Source organism: Penaeus monodon, unplaced genomic scaffold, assembly GCF_015228065.2.
Source record: "Penaeus monodon isolate SGIC_2016 unplaced genomic scaffold, NSTDA_Pmon_1 PmonScaffold_9124, whole genome shotgun sequence".
Classification (NCBI taxonomy): domain Eukaryota; kingdom Metazoa; phylum Arthropoda; class Malacostraca; order Decapoda; family Penaeidae; genus Penaeus; species Penaeus monodon.
This window is the reverse complement of record NW_023664464.1, coordinates 10001-12500: the sequence shown is the minus strand read 5'-3', so window position 1 is coordinate 12500 and position 2500 is coordinate 10001. Positions and strand designations below refer to the sequence as shown.

The window sequence follows — 2500 nt, the reverse complement described above, 5'->3', positions numbered from 1 at the left end:
GCACTAATAGCATTGGAAACTTGCCATAGGTTCATGCTTTGTAGGAATGTAGCATTGGCAACAATACCCTGTGGACGATCACTCTGGCATTAATGGTCTCAAATCAGAATATTCCTATAACTGAATCATTTTAATTTTGCAGTAAATTTTTATTTGCTTTTAGTTGGTACATCTAACATGGTAAGTTTATTTTTGCAACTTAGTTTTATTTCCTTTTAATTTAGTAATATACTTAAATTTCATAATAAGCGCTACTAGCTGTTGTGGATGTATTAGCCAAAATTGTTTGGAATGTAAAATGTTCCTAATGCGCCTAAGTTATTTTACATCAGATATTTTTATAATAGGATTAAGATTTTGAGGCTCCTTTTCTGATTTTATATTTAATCAGAAAAAAGCATTTGTATTGAAAGCCAATCTTATTTTCTAGATTGGTGTGTTGTCCTCAAAGGATCAGGTAAACAGCTGCTGTATTATCAGTATACACTTGTCTTTTTTCTACATCATAAGTTGCATGGGTCACCTGGTCAGGGTAAAGCCAGGAGGCATGAATTGAGTATTTTGTAATACATTTGTTATTAAAATTAATTTTTGGATGTGAATGAGATTATAGGAGACTGGATGTGAGAATTGTTGAAGAGTTCTTGTAGTTTTTGATTGGATTACTTGTTCCAGTTTATTCCAGGAGTGGAACAAAGGGAATAATGTCACTTCAGGTTATTTTGTTCATTTGTCCACATGTTTTGTGTTTGCATTTAATTAATCATTTTCATGTTTTCTCTATAGAGTGTAGGGATTTCGTCTTCATCCACCTCCCTGTCTGGCTTTTCCTTTTTCACCCATTCTCCTCTTCCCTAACATCCTACTCTCTCACCTCGCCCTTTTATTTTCATATTTATCCTCCTTACCTCCCCAGTCTTGCTGCACCTATTTCTCCCCCCCCCTTCTCCTCCCAATCTTTTCATGCCTCCATCTCCATCTCTCATCCTCCCCTACCTTCCTTTCTCCTTGCTCCCCTCCTTTCTCTCTTTGTTGCCTCTCTCCTTCCTAATTCCCACTCTCCCAATGTCATAACTGAATAAACCGTTGCTTTTCCTCAAAGCAGTTCTCATTTTTCTTTGTATCATGGTGATTTGTATCCCTTTTGTATGTAGAGTGTTTAGGTATTTTGTATTTGTATGACTATTTATAAGATATAGATTTGGAGCATGGTATGATAGTATAGAATATAAAGTTAATCCATTTACAAGGACCTGAATGTTGTAAACTCAATTTGCTAGTCATTTGTGTAATAGCACTCTGTCTTGTAGCACTTTGTAGTCTATTTTCAGGTTGCATGCAAAAAATTGTAAATAATTAAGGAGAATTTTACTAAATTAATTTTCTTTTATGGAGATCACTGAACTTGGTAAAGTTAGGAGACTCTTAGGTCATACCTTATAATGGTTTCAAGGTATGAGGGATAGTGAATTTGATATGAGTTTTGTTTTCATTGTGTAATTTAAGATTAAACTTGATATACTCCTTAAATTATTCTACAAAATTTTCATATGCATTCGCATTAAACTTGAAAATACCATGATCAAAAAACAAGTTAGAACAAGAGTCCCTAATTACCAAGTTCATGATCTCCATAAAAGAAAATTAATTAGTAAAATTCTCCTTAATATTACAATTTTGCATGCAACCTGAAAATAGACTACAAAGTGCTACAAGACAGAGTGCTATACACAAATGACTAGCAAATTGAGTTTACAACATTCAGGTCCTTGTAAAGGTTTAACTTTATATTCTATATATCATACCATGCTCCAAATCTAATCTTATAAAATAGTCATACAAATACAAAATACCTAAACACTCTACATACAAAAGGGATACAAATCACCATGATACAAAGAAAAATGAGAACTGCTTTGAGGAAAAGCAACGGTTTATTCAGTTATGACATTGGGAGAGTGGGAATTAGGAAGGAGAGAGGCAACAAAGAGAGAAAGGAGGGGAGCAAGGAGAAAGGAAGGTAGGGGAGGATGAGAGATGGAGATGGAGGCATGAAAAGATTGGGAGGAGAAGGGGGGGGGAGAAATAGGTGCAGCAAGACTGGGGAGGTAAGGAGGATAAATATGAAAATAAAAGGGCGAGGTGAGAGAGTAGGATGTTAGGGAAGAGGAGAATGGTGAAAAAGGAAAAGCCAGACAGGGAGGTGGATGAAGACGAAATCCTACACTCTATAGAGAAAACATGAAAATGATTAATTAAATGCAAACACAAAACATGTGGACAAATGAACAAAATAAACCTGAAGTGACATTATTCCCTTGTTCCACTCCTGGAATAAACTGGAACAAGTAATCCAATCAAAAACTACAAGAACTCTTCAACAATTCTCACATCCAGTCTCCTATAATCTCATTCACATCCAAAAATTAATTTTAATAACAAATGTATTACAAAATACTCAATTCATGCCTCCTGGCTTTACCCTGACCAGGTGACCCAT

At 35.0% G+C, this 2500-nt stretch overlaps 1 protein-coding gene and 1 pseudogene across 1 annotated transcript in view; one reads left to right on the top strand and one right to left on the bottom strand.

The window, feature by feature from the left end:
* LOC119572018 (1,4-alpha-glucan-branching enzyme-like) overlaps window positions 1-705 on the top strand; it is a 1569-nt gene extending 864 nt beyond the window's left edge. The window contains exons 3-4 of the mRNA XM_037919058.1: window positions 431-532; window positions 676-705. Coding sequence (XP_037774986.1) covers window positions 431-532; window positions 676-705 — 132 coding nt within the window. The remainder of the gene's footprint in view (window positions 1-430; window positions 533-675) is intronic.
* A 1550-nt stretch (window positions 706-2255) lies between these two features.
* LOC119572017 overlaps window positions 2256-2500 on the bottom strand; it is a 1620-nt pseudogene continuing 1375 nt past the window's right edge.